Source organism: Microcaecilia unicolor, chromosome 3, assembly GCF_901765095.1.
Source record: "Microcaecilia unicolor chromosome 3, aMicUni1.1, whole genome shotgun sequence".
NCBI lineage: Eukaryota > Metazoa > Chordata > Amphibia > Gymnophiona > Siphonopidae > Microcaecilia > Microcaecilia unicolor.
The window spans coordinates 108,258,718-108,278,233 of record NC_044033.1 but is presented as its reverse complement, the minus strand read 5'-3'; the positions used below and the strand labels follow the sequence as shown (position 1 = coordinate 108,278,233).

The 19,516-nt window shown below is 46.8% G+C and overlaps 1 protein-coding gene across 2 annotated transcripts in view; it reads left to right on the top strand.

The window, feature by feature from the left end:
- The first annotated feature begins 255 nt into the window (after positions 1-255).
- The window catches only part of LOC115465636 (cystatin-like), a 32,011-nt gene continuing 12,750 nt past the window's right edge, over positions 256-19,516 (top strand). Inside the window, exons 1-2 of one of the 2 annotated variants that reach the window (XR_003941441.1) lie at positions 256-810; positions 18,557-18,702. Coding sequence is in view for 1 of the 2 variants with exons in the window: in XM_030196263.1 (XP_030052123.1) it covers positions 18,493-18,702 (210 nt within the window). In the remaining variant the exon portion in view is untranslated. Of the gene's footprint in view, positions 811-18,492; positions 18,703-19,516 lie in introns of those variants that run through there. The other variant, XM_030196263.1, reaches the window with a different exon arrangement.

Sequence of the window (19,516 nt, the reverse complement as noted above, 5' to 3'; positions counted from 1 at the left end):
TGGCAGTGAATGGGCTGTGTAGGCAATGCAGCACAGCTTTGTAAACAGGGGGTTAATGTGTAAAACTAAGTTTTGTGCAATTTGAAAACTGATCCCGGAACAACAGTAGTATCTAATACCATGAATACTGTGACCAGCAAGGCCAGTCAAGGCTCAGGGACAGAAGAAGATGAGGGTTAGCATTGAAGGAGACCCAGTACACACCAAGATTCCCAGAAAAGTGCAGAAAGTGAAGTAGAAAAGCTTTCTTACCTTAAAGCTTCAGGCTCTGAGGATTGGAATACTGTGCTACTAGGCTGAGCAGAAGCTGTGGAGGAGAAAGATGACACACAACCTAATGGTTTACCTAAGGACAAAGTCAGATGCTTTGGGAGAGGTAGTTCTAGGTGTACTTGTAGAAGGGAGCAGCTTGGCTGATTAACTCCTGAGGCAGCTGTCGCAATTGCAGGGGAGCAAACTATATATTAAAAACCTGGAGGCTGAGGTGAGGCAAATTACTTAGGCTGCAAGTGGAAGACTGAAAACAGGCTGTGTTCTCTTTGAAGTAGAAGCTGTTTGTCCTAAAACAAATGGGAGAGACTCTGAAGCTAGGTCATTTGGGCCACAAAGAATGAGAGGTCTTTAGAAAGTATGTATAACTGGGTCAATTCCTTTGAGAGGCGAAGGGAATGGTTAGGGAAGTCTGGCCCTGGGGAAAGAAGCATGGATTGCCTCAAAACAAGGAAGACCAATTTCTAAGTAAGGTAAATTGAATTAGTTCAAGAAGGGTTGCCTTAAGCCGGGAGAGGCTGGAAAGAAAGTAGTACAAAGGTAAGTTTTGGAATAGGAAAGGGCTTAAAGAAAAAGAGAGAGGTTTGTAATGTGCTTTAGAAAGCTGCTAAACTGGAAAATCCAGAAAGTAAAGGCTGGGGGGGAGTTTTGAGCAGTTTTTCTTGCAGGCCTCTGGCAGATACACATTCCAAAAACTGATATATTCTAATTAATAAATAGAAAATAACATTATTTTTCTACCTTTGTAGTCTGGTCATTATTTTGGTCCCAGTCTCTGGTTTCTGCTTTTCTCTGTCTTCTTGTCCATTTGGCACTTCTTTCCTCTTCATGTCCAGATCCATCTTCTCTCTGCATCCCTATCCTACCCAGCATCACCCCTCTGTCCTTGCCTCTATCTTCCCACCTTAGTAATAGATTACAGTTGAGAAGTACTCAGACGCTACCTCTTGACTATCCATCAATGAAAAATATAAGATGTGGCTATATTTGGGAAAGAACATTTGTGTATCAATATTTGTGTATTTGTGGAACAATAATCCAGTTCAGATTCAAAAAATATAATCAAATAAACTTTTCTATAAGGTACTCAAAACATATTTATTTATTTATTGCATTTGTACCCCACATTTTCCCACCTCTTTGCAGGCTCAATGTGGCTTACAATACATCGTGGATAGTGGAAATAAGAAGAGAATAGACATTTGGTGTTACAGAAGGATATTGGGTTACATGGTAATAGAATACATGATAGTAGTATGACAGAAGGCATTATTAAACATTTCAGGATATATGTGTGGAGCTTTACATGTGTTGATCTTTGTGGTATATCTTGTCAAAGAGATGGGTCTTCTGTAGTTTGCGGAAGCTGGTCAGTTCATAGATCGCTTTTAGGTTGCGTGGCAACGCGTTCCAGAATTGCATACTCATATAGGAAAAGGTTGATGCGTGCATTAATTTGTATTTTAGAACTTTACAGTTGGGGAAATGAAGATTAAGGAATGTGCGAGATGATTTTTTTAGCATTCCTGGGTGGTAGGTCTGACATGTAGGCTGGGGCATCGCCATGGATGATTTTGTGAACTAGGCATAGGCGTAGACTGGGGGGGGCGAGGGGGGGCAATGCCCCCCAAACGACGACGAGGCGACGCCGCGCCATTAGTTAAAAAAAAAACATGCAGGCACGCGCTCCTCTCCATCCGCTTGGCTTCCCTGCCCTCTCTGTCTGCGTCCCGCCTTCAGGAAGGCGGGACGCAGACAGAGAGGGCAGGGAAGCCAAGCGGACGGAGAGGAGCGTGTCCGTCTACCCCTCTCTCTTCCTCCCTCCCTCCGGCGCAGGCAACAGTCTTTTTCAGCGTTCCTGGCAGCGGTAGCGATGTACACGCTGCCTTCGGCTCTGCCCCAAAGGCTTCTCTTCAAGTTCCTGTTCCCCATAGGTGGGAACAGGAACTTGAAGAGAAGGCTTCCGGGGCAGACCGAAGGCAGCGTGTACATCGCTACTGCTGCCAGGAACGCTGAAAAAGCTGAAGACTGTTGCCTGCGCCGGAGAGAGGGGGTAAACGGAGTCACGATCTTGGACCTCGCGGGGGGGGGCAGTAGAAGGAAGATGGATGGAACTGGGAGGGGTGGGCAGAGGGAAGATGGATGGTACTGGGAGGGGTGGGGAGCAGAGGGAAGGAAGAGATGGATGGGACTGGGAGGGGTGGGGCAGAGGGATGGACCAGGAGATGGATGGAATTGGGAGAGGTCAGGCACAGCAGAGGAAGGAGCAGAAGATGGATGGGACAGAGGGATGGTGAGCATAAGGAAGGAACAGAAGATGGATGGGACTGGGAGGGGTTGGGAGCAGAGGGAAGATGGATGGTACTGGGAGGGCTGGGGAGCAGAGGGAAGGAGCAAGAGATGGATGGGATTGGGAGAGGTCAGGCACAGCAGAGGAAGGAGCAGAAGATGGATGGGACGGAGGGATGGTGAGCAGAGGGAAGGAACAGAAGATGGATGGGACTGGGAGGGTGGGGAGCAGAGGGAAGGAGCAAGGGATGGTTGGGACTGGGGGGGTGGGGAGCAGAGGGAAGGAGCAAGAGATGGATGGGACTGGGAGGGGTGGGGAGCAGAGGGATGGACCAGGAGATGGATGGGATTGGGAGAGGTCAGGCACAGCAGAGGGAAGGAGCAGAGATGGATGGGATGGAGGGATGGTGAGCATAAGGAAGGAACAGAAGATGGATGGGACGGAGGGATGTTGAGCATAAGGTGGGGAGCAGAGGGAAGGAGCAAGAGATGGATGGGACTGGGAGGGTGGGAGCAGAGGGAAGGAGCAAGAGATGGATGGGACTGGGAGGGTGGGGAGCAGGGAAGCCTACTGGAAAGAAGACACTGCATAAACAGAAGACACTGGGACCAAAGCGAATAGAAAAACTAAATGATCAGACAACAAAGGTAGATAAAAGTATTTTATTCATAAATTATTAATTGAAATGAGTCAGCTTTTTGAAATGTGCATCTGTGATATTTTGCCTGTAAATTTCAATTTCTTCCTCCATATTAGCATATTCATTTGCATATGTATATATGCAAATGATATGCTAATATGCTCTGGCCATTCTTTGCCCCCCCCCCCCCAAATGAAACAGTCAAACTACGCCTATGGAACTAGGGTACATACTTTGAACGCGATGCGTTCTTTGAGTGGGAGCCAGTGTAACTTCTCTCGTAGGGGTTTTGCACTTTCGTATCTTGATTTTCCGAATATGAGTCTGGCTGCCGTGTTCTGGGCTGTTTGGAGTAGAGTGAGTTGCAGTAGTCTAGATGACTGAGTACTAATGATTGTACCAGATTACGGAAGACGGTCCTTGGGAAGAAAGTTCTTACTCTTTTTAATTTCCACATTGAGTGGAACATCTTTTTGGTTGTGTTTTTCACGTGATTCTCAAGTATTAGGTGCCGATCAATGGTAACTCCAAGAATTTTTAGGGTTTCCAAAATTGGTAGAATTAGTTTAGGTGTGTTGATGGTGGTAGATTTGTTTGTGTTGTGTTGAGAGGTGAGTATTAGGCATTGGGTTTTTCTGCATTAAGTTTTAATTAAAATGCATCTGCCCAGGAGTGCATATGTAGACTTTGGTTGATGTCGTTGGAAATTTCTTTTAGGTCTTGTTTGAATGGGATGTAGATCGTTACATCATCAGCATATATGTATGGGTTGAGGTTTTGGTTTGATAATAGTTTGGCCAAGGGTATCATCATTAGGTTGAATATGGTCGGTGAGAGGGGGAATCCCTGTGGAACTCCACATTCAGGTGTCCATTTGGCTGATGTAATCAAATTTGATGTCACTTGATATGAACGCGTGGTTAGCTTAAACCAATTGAGAACGTTGCCTCCGATAAGGAAGTATTCAAGGATGCGTAGTAGAATTCCATGATCAACCATGTCGAAGGCGCTTGACATGTCGAATTGTAGAAGTAGTATGTTCTTGCCGGATGCAATCATTTGTTTGAATTTAGTCATGAGCGTAACTAGTACTGTTTCAGTACTGTGATTAGAACAAAATCCTGACTGGGAGTCGTGTAGTATTGAGAACTTGTTTAGATAGTCTGTGAGTTGTTTGGTCACCATTCCTTCTGTTATTTTGGTTATTAAGGGAGTGGATGCTACTGGTCTATAGTTGGTTAATTCACTCGCATTTTTCTTTGCATCTTTGGGTATGGGGGTGAGTAGAATGTTTCCTTTCTCCTTTGGGAAGAGTCCATTTTGTAGCATAAAATTGATGTTTCATTAGGTCTGTTATAAATTGTTGAGGGGCTGATTTCATAAGGTTATTTGGGCATATATCTAATTTGCAATGAGATTTGGTGAATCTTTTAAGCGTTTGGGAGATGGGATCTTCCGATAGTATCTCGAATTCAGTCCAAATCCTATCTGCTGGGTATACTCCAGGGTCTGGGTCTAGACAGTCTAGGAGTGCAGCATATTCGATGGGGCTGATAGGTATTTTAAGTCATAGTTGTACAATTTTCTCTTTGAAGTACTTCGCGAGGTTGTCAGCTCCTGGTGTGTCTTTGCTGTTGTTCGTGACTGGTGTGGTATCTAGTAGTTTATTCACGAGTTGGAAGAGTTTGTGTGTGTCCTTGTAGTTTGGTCCAATTTCAGTTTTGTAGTATAGTCTTTTGGTTTGTCTTATGGTGTATTTATATTTTCTTCGGAGTTGTTTCTAAGCCTTAAGTGTGGGATCGTCTTTCTTTTTAATCCAAGCATGTTCTAATTTCCTAACTTGTGTTTTGAGTTTTTTCAGTTCCTCGTTGAACCATGGTATTGAGTTCTTTCTGTGTGAGGTTCTGGTTTGAATTGGGGCAATGTTGTCTAATATTGTTCTGCATCTATTGTCCCAGTCTAGGAGGAATTGGGTTGTGTCTGCCTTTGTTGTCCACCCAACGCATAATTAAACTCTGGAATTCATTGCCGGAGAACGTGGTGAAGGCGGTTAGCTTAGCAGAGTTTAAAAAGGGTTAGACGGTTTCCTAAAGGACAAGTCCATAAGCCACTACTAAATGGACTTGGGGAAAAATCCACAATTCCAGGAATAACATGTATAGAATGTTTGTACATTTGGGAAGCTTGCCAGGTGCCCTTGGCCTGGATTGGCCGCTGTCGTGGACAGGATGCTGGGCTCGATGGACCTTTGGTCTTTTCCCAGTGTGGCATTACTTATGTACTTATGTACTTTTTTGGCCAGCCCTACAAATCTTAAAAGAGAAAATCTGTTGGAAGCACAACTCCTTACTGCATGCCACATTTGGAAATGTCAGGTAAATTAATGGATCAGATGATTCATCCTTGGGTGGGGTCAATGTTCAGCCAGCAGCAGTGACTATTTTGCTCACTACCAACAGAGTTATTCCCGGATATTCAAAGCCAGGCTCTGTCCGGGCTTTGGCTTTGAATATCAGGTTATTTTTGTGCTGGCTAACACAGACGCTTAAGATGATATTCAGCACTTAAACAGCCATGGTTTAGCACAGAAAGATAGGACAGACTTCTATGCAGTTCCATTTATGCAGGGCCGGTCTTAGGCAGAGGCGACCGAGGCGGCCGCATAGGGCGTTGCGCCTAAGGGGGCCCCGCGCGGCGCGTCTAAACTCTGCCTCCGACCTCCGCTCGGACTGCAAAATGATCCCGCTCGGCCGCTCCGCTCCCACCACCGGCGCCTACCCCCCCCCCCCCCCCCCCCCCACTGAGCCCGTCATCAGCTCCCGCCTCCCCGGACCCCGACAGTTGCAGCGACGGCCCGCCTCTGATGACAGACAGTTGCAGCGACGGCTCACCTGCTACAGTTTTTCCCTTCCCGCTCAATGTCCCGCCTTCTGATGAGGTAGTTCCTGTTTCCGCGAGGGCGGGAGTCACTGAGCGGGAAGGGAAAAGCTGGAGGTGAGCAGCCATCGCTGGTGCGAGTACGACATAAAATAAAGTCAAGTGGAGCAACAGGGGCTACAGTTTCACTTTGTGCCATTCAAAGGCAAGGTATGAATTAGCTTTTCTTATAACGAACCTTTTTAAATTAAAGTGGTCTTGTTGATTTGCGAATGGAACCTTTTACATTAAAGTGGTCTGGTTCATTTGTGCATATTTAAAATATGATGATTCGTGTTGCCTCTGCTCATTTCAGCCCCAGATTAAACTCAGATTTCCAGGATCAGTTCTCATAGGCCTTTCCCGTCATTCCTCCCTCTCTATACTGTTTCACAATTTTAAAGATGAATCTTAATGCTAATGCTTTTGCTATTTATTGGTGGTTGTCAGGTTCTCGGGTTCAGAGCCCACGGGGCCGGGCTCTGGAGCAAACGTGAGCCCTTGGGCTGCTGCCGAGGAGCGACAGCAGCAGGCAAAACCCACCAACCAACACTGGGTAAGCACACCTGCAGGGACTGCAGGCACTGCCCAGCGAACCGGAACACATGGACTGGAATCCCCCGGACTGGAGGACACAGGACTGGAACACACACCGGACCGGAACACACTGGACTGGAGCACACTGGACTGGTCCGCACAGCTTCACCTGCGCTTAGCTACTAAGCCCCCCAGGAGTTGAGCTCCTGGGTTCGAGTAGCCGACAGGACTTACTGGATACCGGATGACATAGGGACCAGGACTGGAAACAGAAGTGCTCCTAACCCTAAACTGATCTACGTGCTCCCAAGCCCTAAACCAGCAGGAGTGTTCCTAACAGTAAACTGACAAAAGGACTTCCTAAGCCCTATACTAAACAGGAGCTCCTAAGCCCTGCTCAAGAAAGGGACTTCCTAAGCCCTAAACTAACAGAGCAGGGAACTAAACACAAAGCTAACACAGGTGCTACTAAGCACCAAGCTACAAGCAGAGCTCTACACTAATAAGCTAAACACAAAATTACCAAGCTACCTAAGCACTGCTCTAGCAAGCTAGATACAACTAGCAAGGTGCTTCCTAAGCACTACTCTGGCAAGCAACCAGAAGAGCTCCTAGCACTAAAAGGGAAGACAGGGGAGCCACAAGGAAAAAGCAGGGAAGCTAACACATAAGCCAAAAGTGCTTCTAAAGCACCAAACACCAACAGCAAAGACTGCAATGCTCCAATAGCACAAACACCAGAAGTACTTCTAACAGCAAACTCTGCAGTGTTCCTAACACCACCAAACCCTGAAGTACTTCTATCAGCAACAGAGCTTCCAAAGCCCTACACACAGCAATGCTTCCAAAACCAAGAGGGAAAATCAGGAAAGCTAAACACACAGTCACCAGTGCACACTGCACTAACACTAACCTGGACCTTAGCAAAAGCAAGCAGGGAAACTAGACACAAAGTCAGAAGTGCACACTGCACCACCCTACCTAAAGCAAACACAACCGTTGCAAAAGGCCCTGAAGGAAACAACACCACTTCCTTATCAAGGCCCTCCCTGATGATGTCACACTCCCTAGACCTAGGCAAAAGCACACTGACCCAGAGAGGCCCAACCCACACCAATGCAACACTGTGAAGCACTTGAAGCCAGTACACCCAAAGAGAGGTAGAGCAACTCAGGCAACACACACACAGGTGCAGTATAGTGAAACATTAGAGCCATGCTGCTGGAAGCTGCCAGCACAGAAAGACAGAGCCAGCTCAGAAAGGACAGAGAAAAGAAACAGAAGCCAGCTAAGAAGCTGACCCCCAGGAAAGAGGTAAGTTTGAGAGGGGTTCTGACCCCAATCATAACAGCACCTCCCCCTCAAGGCTCCCGTGTCCCCACGGGAGCTCCAGGTCTCAAAAGACAATTTAGGTCTCCATGGGTAGCTGTGATGAAATCTCCCAATGGGTTTCACAACATAAATCTGGGCGGCTGGGCAGGACGTGACAAGTACATCTGGAACTAGGAAACCAGAATGGCTTTGGCTGCCACGAGGCTCTTTAGAACGGCTGCTAGGCAGGATCAGAGTCTTGGATGCAACAAGCGGAGTTCTATTCAACAGGAACCATCTCCTGAAGGAGTCCACAACTTCCTTGACTTCCTGGCACTCCACTGTAGCAGCCAGAACTGGGCTAGAGCCCACACCCATCCTGGAATCTGAAGCCAGACAGGAACTCGAACTGGACTTCAGACTAGACCTTGCCCCTTGGCTGGAGCTTGAACTCAGAAGGAGTTCAACATCTTGGCTGAAATGGGAACTCGGAGTAGACTCAGCATCTTGCCTGAGACTGCAACCTGGTCCGGCCTCAGCATCTTGGCCGGAACTGCCACTCAACTCGGACTCAGCATCTTGGCTGGACTTGGTACTCAGCATAGACTCAGCATCTCGGCTGGAACTGGAACTCGCTCCGGACTCAGCATCTTGGCCGGAACTGCAACTTGACCCGGACTCAGCCTCTTGACCGGGACTGCAACTTGACCCAGACTCAGCATCTTGCCTGGGACTGGAAATCCAACTTGACCCAGACTCAGCATCTTGGCTGGGACTGCAACTTGACCCGGACTCAGCATCTTGCCTGGAACTGGAACTCCAACTCTCACCGGACTCAACATCTTGACCGGAGTTGCAACTTGACCCGGACTCAGCATCTTGCCTGGAACTGGAACTCCACTTGGCCCGGACTCGCAATCTTGGCCGGGACTGCAACTTGACCCAGACTCAGCATCTTGCCTGGGACTGGAACTCCAACTTGACCCGGACTCAGCATCTTGGCCGGGACGGCAACTCTCACCGGACTCAGCATCTTGGCCGGGACTGTACTTGACCCGGACTCTGCATCTTGCCCGGTACTGTAACTCAATTCTGATTCGGCATCTCGGCTGAACTCTGCACTCGGTGCAGACTCAGCATCTCGGCTGGCACTGGAACTCGCTCCGGACTCAGCATCTTGGCCGGAACTGCAACTTGACCCGACTCAGCATCTTGCCTAGGACTGGAACTCCAACTCGACCCGGACTCAGCATCTTGACTGAACTGGAACTCCAACTCGACCCGGACTCAGCATCTTGCCTGGGACTGGAACTCCAACTCGATCCAGACTCAGCATCTTGACTGGAACTACAACTCGATCCAGACTCAGCATCTTGACAGGAACTGCAACTCGATCCAGACTCAGCATCTTGACTGGAACTCCAACTCGATCCAGGCTCAGCATCTTGACTGGAACTACAACTCGATCCAGGCTCAGCATCTTGACTGGAACTGCAACTCGATCCAGACTCAGCATCTTGACTGGAACTCCAACTCGATCCAGGCTCAGCATCTTGACTGGAACTGCAACTCGATCCAGACTCAGCATCTTGACTGGAACTCCAACTCGATCCAGACTCAGCATCTTGACTGGAACTGCAACTCGATCCAGACTTAGCATCTTGACTGGAACTGCAACTCGGAGTGGACACAGCATCACGGCTGGCCTCAGTACTCGGTGTAGACTCAGCCCACAGCACGGACTCAGAAGTTTGTCGGGAAAAATCAGGAAGCCACCTTCTTTCAGCTTTGGCTTCAGGAGTATCCCGCAGGGTTGGCTCCGAGAGGAGTTGGAAGCGGTAAAAGAACAGCTTAATAGAGGGATCAATAGCAGAAACTGGGTTTTCTTCGAACCCAAGCCAGGAGACACGCCTTCTTTCCGCTGCAGCTTCAGGAGTATTCTTCAGGGCTGGATCAGACAACAGTTTGACACGGTAATCATGGAGCGTCAGAAACGGATCCAGCTCAAAAATGGGGTTTGGAACCTGGGATCCAAACTGGTACTAGAAAGGCTCCAGTAGACAGCGCCACTTGAACTGGACGCAGAGACTTGCTTGACGCACTGCTTGGACTGGAATCGGAGACTCAGTCAGAAGCATCTCTCGGACTGGACTCAGAGGCTTGAGTGGAAGCGCCACCTGAACTGGATAGGGATGCTCAGTTCGAAGTGCCCTCTGAACTGGACTCGGAGGCTCGGTTAGAAGCCCCCCCCTTCGGACTGGAATCGGAGGCTTGGTCAGCAGCGCCCCACGGACTGGACTCTGAAGCTTTAGTGGAAGCGTCACTTTGAACTGGCACTGGAGGCTCAGTCAGAAGCGTCCCTCGGACTGGACTCAGGAGCTTGGCTGGACGCGGCTGCTCGGACTGGATTCAGAGGCGTGGCTGGGTGTGCTGCTTGACCTGGATTCAGAGGTTTGGCTGGGCGCGCTGCTGGGACTGGACTGGACTCCAGCTGAGCCCATAGCGTAGAATTCCCCAGACGTCTCCTCTCAGCGACAGCTTCAGGAGTATCCCACAAAGCTGGATTCAAGACAAGGCTGCGGTGATATTCAGCGAGCGTGATAAAAGGGTCTATATCTGAAACTGGGGTTTTCAGCGATTCCAAGCCACCGGACACATTTTCTCTCAGCTGCTGCTTCAGGGTCTTCTTCAAAACAGGATGAGACAAAAGTTTTCCCACGATACTGATGAAGAGTCATAGAAGGATCAAGCACAATGATGGAGCTGGACCCCAGCTGGGTCAGCTGGGCGGGGGGTTCTTGCCGGGCTCATGGCCTTGCAATCTGTCAGGTTCTCAGGTTCAGAGCCCGCGGGGGCCGGGCTCTGGAGCAAACGTGAGCCCTTGGGCTGCTGCCAAGGAGCGACAGCAGCAGGCAAAACCCACCAACCAACACTGGGTAAGCACACCGGCAGGGACTGCAGGCACTGCCCAGCGAACCGGAACACATGGACTGGAATCCCCCGGACTGGAGGACACAGGACTGGAACACACACCGGACCGGAACACCTGGACTGGAGCACACTGGACTGGTCCGCACAGCTTCACCTGCGCTTAGCTACTAAGCCCCCCAGGAGTTGAGCTCCTGGGTTCGAGTAGCCGACAGGACTTACTGGATACCGGATGACATAGGGACCAGGACTGGAAACAGAAGTGCTCCTAACCCTAAACTGATCTACGTGCTCCCAAGCCTAAACCAGCAGGAGTGTTCCTAACATTAAACTGACAAAAGGACTTCCTAAGCCCTATACTAAACAGGAGCTCCTAAGCCCTGCTCAAGAAAGGGGACTTCCTAAGCCCTAAACTAACAGAGCAGGGAACTAAACACAAAGCTAACACAGGTGCTACTAAGCACCAAGCTACAAGCAGAGCTCTACACTAATAAGCTAAACACAAAATTACCAAGCTACCTAAGCACTGCTCTAGCAAGCTAGATACAACTAGCAAGGTGCTTCCTAAGCACTACTCTGGCAAGCAACCAGAAGAGCTCCTAGCACTAAAAGGGAAGACAGGGGAGCCACAAGGAAAAAGCAGGGAAGCTAACACATAAGCCAAAAGTGCTTCTAAAGCACCAAACACCAACAGCAAAGACTGCAATGCTCCAATAGCACAAACACCAGAAGTACTTCTAACAGCAAACTCTGCAGTGTTCCTAACACCACCAAACCCTGAAGTACTTCTATCAGCAACAGAGCTTCCAAAGCCCTACACACAGCAATGCTTCCAAAACCAAGAGGGAAAATCAGGAAAGCTAAACACACAGTCACCAGTGCACACTGCACTAACACTAACCTGGACCTTAGCAAAAGCAAGCAGGGAACTAGACACAAGTCAGAAGTGCACACTGCACCACCCTACCTAAAGCAAACACAACCGTTGCAAAGGCCCTGAAGGAAACAACACCACTTCCTTATCAAGGCCCTCACTGATGATGTCACACTCCCTAGACCTAGGCAAAAGCACACTGACCCAGAGAGGCCCAACCCACACCAATGCAACACTGTGAAGCACTTGAAGCCAGTACACCCAAAGAGAGGTAGAGCAACTCAGGCAACACACACACAGGTGCAGTATAGTGAAACAATTAGAGCCATGCTGCTGGAAGCTGCCAGCACAGAAAGACAGAGCCAGCTTAGAAAGGACAGAGAAAAGAAACAGAAGCCAGCTAAGAAGCTGACCCCCAGGAAAGAGGTAAGTTGAGAGGGGTTCTGACCCCAATCATAACAGTGGTTTCCTTTTTTATGGAGTGAAGGATAATAGTCCAATAGTTAAGAGGATTAAGAGAAGTCCAGAGAAAATATATTTTAATATTAAACGTTCTCCATCTCTAAATTGCCCAGGGAATGGGTCCCCAGGCAGGTAAATGTTTTATAAATAGTTTACAAACAAGACAGGAACATCAAAAACATTTTGACCATATACTGTTGCTTGCTGGACTGTATTCTGAGTGAAATCTCCCCTTCAGTCTTTAAAGACCAAATAGAATGAGGCAGAATGGCTCAAAATTTGTCATTCAGCACACCACACAAAGATTTGCCACAAGGGAGCAGCTGTAATCTATAGGATCTTCCACTTAACTTCTAGGCACCTGACTTTCTTTGCAAGATTTGGTCCTCTCCAGAGCTGGTGATTTTGGGATACTGAGGCTAGACATGTATGTATATAATATCACGTTCATTGTTGATATAATTTAGAATTGAGAACGTGATGTTGGGCAAATCACTGGACATGGAGGGGAGGGCAGGGGAGAGGAGAATTGCTGGATTTGGATGACTGGAGCCTGGAGGGGGCAGGGGAGAGGAGATTTGCTAGATATGGATCATGGAGAGGGCAGGGAGAGAGGAGAGTTGCTAGACATGGATGGATGGATGAATGGATGGATGGATGGATGGATCATGGAGGGGAGGGAAGACTGCTGGAAGGAGATGCACATGGATGGAGGGGAGGGAAGAGAGGAGAAATCTGGACATAGATGGAGTGGAGGGCAGGGAAGAGAGGAGAAATGTTGGGCAGGAATGGAGGGAAGGAAACACAAAGGAAGGAGATGCACATGGATGGAGGTGAAGGGAGAGAGGAGAAATGCTGGACATGGATGTAGGGGAGGGGAGGAAAGTAGATGCACATGGATGGAGGGGAGTGAGGAGAAATGCTGGATATGGATGGAGGGGAAATTGCTGAATTTAAGGGCTGGATCAGAACACTTTGAAGGCAGATGCTGAAACTGGAGAAAGGATAAGGACAGGGCTACAGATGGTAGACAGGACACATAAGGACATAGGAGGATGGTGGACATGATGAGAGAAAAAATATCAAATGGAAAGAAGGCACTGCATAAAACAGAAGACACTGGGACCAAAGCGAATAGGAAAACTAAATGATCAGACAACAAAGGTAGAAAAAAGTATTTTATTCAGGATTTATTAATTGGAATATGTCAGCTTTTGGAAATGTGCATCTGTGATATTTTGCATGTAAGTTTCAATTTTTCTAGTACTGCTGCATGCTGAGTCTGTCTTCTGAGGTAACTTTCCAGTTCAGTATTTTGCCTTCATATCTGTTGTGTCATGTGCTTTTCATGTGTGATCAAGGTGCAGTATTCTGCTAGCGTGTAGTATTTGCAGCCCTTTTTGTTTTTGTTTCACTAGGTTGTGTACTGGTGTTTTAGAGCCCGGTGTAATTACAGTTGCCTTTCCACACATAAGGTTGTAGCTTGTCCTGTCCTTGGAATTAGTGCTGTTATGGTTGTTAAGGTTATGAGTGTATTTTTGCACAAGTTTGTGTATAGTGTTTTGCAGTGGAGAGATTGTGTGTTGGCCTTACTAAGGTGGCACCAAAACATCAGAAAGGGTGTAGAGCCTAAATCATGACGCACTACCTCCTGAAGGATCTACATATGGTCGTTAATAAAAAAGGAGCTCATTGTGAACACTATCTACCCTAAAAGGGTGTTTTGTGGCTCTACATGAGAATTGTGATATTATGATCCCTTGTTTCATATTGTTGGCGGTCTGCATTTGACTTTATTTGAAAAATTTCTAAAAACTGAATATTCTTATCAATGGGGTGGAGCTAGGGTGGGGGGTGGGGCTATGGCAGGGGCGTGACTAGGGGGCAGGGTGGGGCTAGGATGGGGCCCCACCAAACTGGTCTGCACAGGGCCCCGCACTTGCTAAGACCGGCCCTGCATTTATGCACTAAACCTGACTGCTTAAGGGCTGAATATCAGAACTTATGTAGCCAAGTGCTGACTCCACCCCCAGAACACTTAGGGGCCCTTTTACAAAGGTGCAGCAAGCCCACCACAGGCTTGCACATGCCAATTCGGCAATAGTGCTGGGCTACCACAGGAGCCTAGCAGTAGTGCCCTCCCCCCACCGTGTACCATTTCTGGCGTGTCAGAATTTTTTTTTTTTGTTATTCGTAGTGTCGAGGGATTGCCCGGCAGTAATCGGGCAGCACTACAGGCTGCCTGGTTAGCACAGGAACCCTTACCTCCTTCTAAATAGATGGCGGTAAGGGCTCCCTGTCACGTTTTCAAAAGCAGGAAACTGGGTTTGTGAGCCCTTGGGCCACTGCCGAGGAGCGGCAGCGGCAGGCAAAACCACCCCACACCACTGACAAGGCAGAGCTTAAATGAATAGTTAGGCTTCACCTGCACCTGGCCGCTTTTCACCAGAAGTTGAGCTTCTGGCTTCAGGTGGCCAGCAGGACTTACTGGACAGGGCCGGGACAGGATCCCAACAAGGCAGCACAGGGACTGAGGGTCAGAGGGGAGAGGAACATACAGGGACAGCAGGGCACACAAGGAGGCTAGGCAGAAAACTAGACTAGGACTCTCAGACAGACAAGGGACAGATCTGAAAGCTGCAAGCAGCCACTGAAACAGGGAACAAACACAGACAACCTAGCACTAGACAAAGACATACAAACAAGAGCAAGACTGGGAACAAGTAATACAGAAAACAAGCAGAACAGGACACAGAGCTACACAAAGACTAAGCTAGACTCAGGCAAGAAACTATAAACTGGACTGGGCAGAAGTGCAGCAAGCACCAACATACCAGGGCCTTAGACGCAATGCAAAGGCAACTGCAGAGAGATTCCAAAAGGCTAATAAGCCCAGCAGCACCTGGAACTCAGCTGCCGCAATCACCAGGCAACTACGGGTGCTGTGCAGGCTCAAACAACACAAGCAAACCTGGCAGCCTGGAAGATCCGGACCGGACTGAGCAGAAAAGGACCGTCCCTCTATGTAATTTGTACAGCGCTGCGTAACCCTAGTAGCGCTTTAGAAATGATAAGTAGTAGTAGTAGTAGAAATCTGGAACGGGTGATGGTCCATAGCAGCCACCCGTTCTGGCCACCAGAGGGCGAGGAAAGCACAGGACATAACACTCCCCTAGGAAATGGCCACGTGGCAAGTGTTTCACTTCCACCCAACCATGTCTTTTCCGGGCTGGAAATTCCCTTTACCAGGTGGCGGAAAAGGGGGGCCTCTGCGCATGCCAAACCTATGTGCCGATGCCACCGCAGGGCCCCTTTTGCTGCTAGGTAAATGCCACTGAAAATTAGCAGCCAGCCCCAACCAAGCAATGAAACCAGTCAGCGGCTGGCTAATCACTTTGAAGATTGACCAGATAGAGTTCATACTACACAATAGCGGAAGCCTTTGTACAGGACCAAATGGGGGGGGGGGGGGGGAGGGGACAGAAGAGGCGGTTAGGGGAATACACTATAATATAAAATAATTCTTCTGCTCTCTTCTTAAAATTTAATTGAAATCTAATAGCATTAAAACTACAAGCCACCAACCATGAAATACAACTGAGAATATTGTGTTCAGTTCTGGTCACTGTATCTCAAAAAAGACATAGTGGAATTAGAAAAGGTGCAGAGAAGGGCAACGAAAATGATAAATGGGATGGGACGACTTCCCTATGAGGAAAGGCTAAAGCGGCTAGGGCTCTTCAGCTTGGAGAAAAGGCAGCAGAGGGGAGATATGATAGAGGTCTATAAAATAATGAGTGGAGTTGAACGGGTAGATGTGAAGCGTCTGTTCATGCTTTCCAAAAATATTAGGACTAGGGGGCATGCGATGAAGTTACAATGTAGTAAATTTAAAACGAATCAGAGAAAATTTTTATTCACTCAACGTGTAATTAAACTCTGGAATTCGGGAAGATCCAAGATGGCGCTTAAAGCTGATGTGCGCGAACTACCCTCTGACAACCTCTAAACTCTGCCAAAGTAGAGGTTCCTCGAACCCGAAATGGGAAAACGGAAAGGAAAATCTAATCAGCCTACCTCCACAGGCCGGCCACCTCTTCTGCGACAGATGACATTAGAGGAGTCGGGGATGCGAGCGCCGGGAGCCCAGCTGTTCGCTTCGGGAAGTCCGGGAGATCTTTTAGACCAGAGCGCTGAGGGAGTATCGCTTAGTCCGCCTCCCGCCACAGTTCCTCCACGACCTGGGGACAAATTGAGAGCAGTGAGTGAGCAGAGTTTGGAGCCCGGAAGTCGGACCCCTGCGACTGTGAGTGGAGACCCCGCAGCCTCTTCGACGCCGATAGGAACAGCGTCTCAGGCAGAATTGACGCCTGAGAGAGAAAACGGCGATTCGCCCCTCGGTAGTGGAATAATGATAAAACCAGTAACTGTAACGTTGGATACACTTTGGGAAGCAATTCAAGGACTGAATTCCAGCCTACAACAGATTTCAGGTATTCTACGGAGAGATGTGGCTGAATTAAAGCAGGCCCAAGAAACGACCACAATTAAAATAGCAGAGCAAACTATAAAAATGGAACTATTTGATAAGGATTTAAAAGCAGTGAATTCCTCAACTGCTTTTTTGATAACAAGCAATAACCTCCATCAGCGTAAAATGGAATATCTGGAGAATCAGATTAGGAGAAACAATTTACGTTTTTTAAATTTTCCCAAATCTCCTTTGATTCCAGCACTAGAGATGTTGAAAAAATACCTCAGAGAAATACTGGGTATCCTTCCTGAGGGCTTCCCACCTATTACTAAAATGCAATACATCTCTGGTGCTGGAACGGGAACTTTACCTAATCCTCCTCAATCTGATTTTAATCTAACAGAATTTCTGGAGAGTTCAATGGAGGTTATAACTGAAAGAACTACACTGCTGGTCACTTTTGCTCTGGAATTAGACCGCAATAATATATTCAAACTTTATTTTCGCCACATGAACTCAAATTTCCTTGGAGCAAAGATACAGATTTTTCCTGATTTTGCTAGAGAAACACAAAAAAGAAGAAAAGAATTTTTGCTGTTGAAGGAGAGAGTTCTCCGAATAGGAGGAACTTTCCTACTTAGGTTTCCTTGTAAATGTTGTGTTTCCTTAAATTCAACCAATTACATGTTTTTTGACCCAGGGAAACTATTAGAATTTATTACCTCTAAAGAATAATTGTTGTAGTAGTTCTTGATTGTTAAGTGCTTGATCTCGGCTGCGACATCTAGGTTCTCTCAGCTTTAATTATCAAATATTTGAGTTAATTCATTCTGAAATTAAGAATTTTCCTAGATCTTGGATCACCTTATTGTGGACTAAATGTATTAAGATAGTATGCCTAAATCTCTTTTTTTTCCGGCTTTGTTTATTTCTAATATGTGAATTTATGAGTTAATTTCATAAATGTAATTATAAAATTCATAAATAAAAATTAAAAAAAAACTCTGGAATTCGTTGCCAAAGAATGTGGTAAAGGCGGTTAGCTTAGCGGAGTTTTAAAAAGGTTTGGATGGCTTCCTAAAGGAAAAGTCCATAGGCCGTTATTAAATGGACTTGGGGAAAATCCACTATTTCTGGAATAAGCAGTATAAAATGTTTTGTACATTTTGGGGTTCTTGCCAGGTATTTGTGACCTGGATTGGCCACGGAAACAGGATGCTGGGCTCGATGGACCTTCGGTCTTTCCCAGTATGGCAATACTTGTGTACTTATGTGCCTTGAAGATACTGAAGAGATTGATCGTAAAGTCCATCTTGGCACCCGGGCAGTTTGAGACCTTTTCCTCCATTTTTGATTTTTAAGATCATCCTTCAACACTTAAATGCTAAGTATCTACAGTCCATTGTTGGCAATGTTTCTGCATGACAGCATATGCTATATCATAAACTAAACAGATATTTTTTTTTTGTTACATTTGTACCCCGCGCTTTCCCACTCATGGCAGGCTCAATGCGGCTATTGTTATCTTTTAATGTATTTTTAATTTTTAAAAATGTCCATGATTTAAAAAGTTCTGTAATTATTACAATACTTTCTACAAACATACCACCTCTGTCAACAGTACTGTGCAATGCTCAATTTTCCAACCAGATTTCAGTTTAGTTATTAGATGTTTGCTTTGGCTACTAAACATCTTCATAGAGTATTTAAGCCGCACAATAATCCGTGTTAATCTCCACTCCTTTTCCATCACAATTGGATAGTAGCGCAGCGCATTTATTACTGAAGCCATGGCAAATTTCTGGCTGTGTCTTAGTGTCATACTCTTTTCCTCTGTCCTCTTCTCTTCTGCAGATTCCCTTGTCGGAGATTCAGAAAAAATCGATTCAAGCCTCCCTGATGTGCAGACTGTTGCCAGTTACGCAGTGAATCTATTTAATGAGAAGTCGGAGTATGAATTTCTCTTCAAAGTCGTGAAAGTTATAGCAAAAGAAACAAAGGTACAGTAACATTACCACTCTTGCATCTCATTTTTGCTTCTGTTTCCTGCTCAACAATGACCTTTTCAATAGTTCTCTTTCTAAACAATTCTTTATATGTATAATTTGTTTTTACTGTTACCTTGAGACAGAGAGCTCTATTCCACAACATTTCACGCACACCACAAATCCTTGCTTGCACAATCTAATCTCAATAAAAAGTAAGTGTATAAAAGAATAGTGATATTCTGAATGAGAAACCCATTGTTCAGGGTTGACTCAGCCTATGAACCAAGTGAGGCACTGGCCTAAACTGACAGTGATAAGGGCGCCAAAATCCCAATCCGGTCTAACTTCAATCTCCTAGAGAGATAGATGCCAGACTGGGATTTTAGCACACTTTATCATCAGTGCCCTGAGCCACTACTTCACCTGGTTCAATAGGAGGGGGTACTTGACAGAGGGAGAGATACCAGATTGTGTGTTGGGGGGGAGGAGGAGCATTAATGCAAAAGTTGCCCCAGGGTGCCCAATCCCTTCAGCTGGCCCTGCCATTTTTTTATTATTTTAAGAAAATAAAAAGTGTCATCTAGTGGAGCAGAAAGGATAAGAGCTGCCAAGTACTGTAATACCCCAGACATTGAACATATTTTCAGGGATTTTATGGTGCCCTTTTACTAAAACACATTAAGATCTGGGTTAATACAACACTCGTTAAACCCGGATTGTCCGAGGCTGTTTGTAGGGCTTTATAAATAATTGTTTTTTGAAAGTCCCACAATATCTCTTCCATTAGCATGCAGGATTTGCAAAAAAATATCATGGGAGCACTTAC